This window comes from Galeopterus variegatus, unplaced genomic scaffold (genome assembly GCF_000696425.1).
Source record: "Galeopterus variegatus unplaced genomic scaffold, G_variegatus-3.0.2 Scaffold8915, whole genome shotgun sequence".
In the NCBI taxonomy this organism is placed as follows: domain Eukaryota; kingdom Metazoa; phylum Chordata; class Mammalia; order Dermoptera; family Cynocephalidae; genus Galeopterus; species Galeopterus variegatus.
In genome coordinates, this window is record NW_007735026.1 from 75069 (window position 1) to 76533 (window position 1465).

Consider the following 1465-nt stretch of genomic DNA (forward strand, 5'->3'; position numbering starts at 1 on the left):
ATAGGAAGACTTGCAGCTCAAAATCATCTGTGAAGCCTGTCAATATAAACATGGTGACTTCTGTTACATTCTTCAACTTAATACTGTATATATTCACTTCTGATGAGAATCCTTCCATTTCAGTTTCACGGATAGTTTATAAAAGCAATGTCCTTGGAAAATAGAGGCCTTACAACTATATTCTCGTATTTGTTTCTTCAAAGTGCAACATCATTTCCTGGGTAGTAATGGGATAGGCAGTGATGAAGAAGTTGGACACACGTGNCCAACAGAATGAAACCATAGGAGACCAGGACAATCAGGATAGTGACTATCTCAATGGAGCCAACAAAGTAGAAGAGTAGCAGCTGGTTTGTGTGAGTGTCAGAACAAGAAATAGCGAGGAGAGGAGGGATATCACAGAAGATGTGACTAATTTCATTGGATCCACAGAAGGACAGGCTGAATGTGGCCACTGTATGTATAGTAGCATGTAAAATGCCACCGACATAGGAAGCAACCATGAGAGGCACGCAGACTCTGGGTGACATGCTCACTGAATACAGAAGTGGGTTGTAGACAGCTACATAGCGATCATAGGCCATTGCAGCCAAGAGAAAGCATTCTGTGGTTCCAAAAGTTACTAAGAAAAGCATCTGTGCTGCACATCCAGATAATGAAATGGATTTATTATCTGACAAGAAATTAACCAACATTTTTGGAGTGGTAACTGTACAATAGCAGGCATCCAAGACTGACAAAACACTCAGAAAATAGTACATGGGATTGTGGAGCTTGGAATCCTTAATGACCAATACAACCAGTCCTAAATTTCCCACCAGAGTAAAAAGATAGATTGCAAGAAATAGAAAAAATAGAAAGACTTGCAACTTAAAATCACCTGTGAAGCCTGTCAATATAAACATGGTGACTTCCGTTACATTCTTCAACTTAATACTGTATATATTCACTTCTGATGAGAATCCTTCCATTTCAGTTTCATGGATAGTTTATAAAAGCAATGTCCTTGGAAAATAGAGGCCATGCAACTATATTCTCGTGCTTGTTTCTTCAAAGTGCAACCTCATTTCCTGGGTAGTAATGGGATAGGCAGTGATGAAGAAGTTGGACACATGTGTATACATTTTGCTGTATAAGCAAAAGGAACAAATGATTTCATTCATTTTTGGCTAAATATGTAATGTTTATACAATATTCTACCAAAATCATATATGTTCCCATTTATTTTCTGTTACATTTTCTACCACCTGTTCTAATGTTACATTATCTAAAATTCACGAGGATAAATATATAAATATAGAAATATTTAAATACAAAAAGGTTATAGTGGAAAGTGCACACCTGAAGAGTATTCCTAAATTTACTACATTATGCATGAAATACATTTCTTTAATGTTCACAATCACTGAAATGAGGGCAAACACACTTACATCTCGAGATTGGGTTGAATAAAAATGAGAAAAAA

The 1465-nt window shown here is 36.5% G+C and overlaps 1 protein-coding gene across 1 annotated transcript in view; it reads right to left on the bottom strand.

Annotated features, from left to right (window-relative positions):
• LOC103608848 (olfactory receptor 5T3-like) overlaps positions 1-971 on the bottom strand; it is a 2581-nt gene extending 1610 nt beyond the window's left edge. The window contains exon 1 of the mRNA XM_008593239.1: positions 284-971. Within this exon, the coding sequence (XP_008591461.1) occupies positions 284-971 (688 nt within the window). The remainder of the gene's footprint in view (positions 1-283) is intronic.
• Between the last annotated feature and the right edge of the window lie 494 nt (positions 972-1465).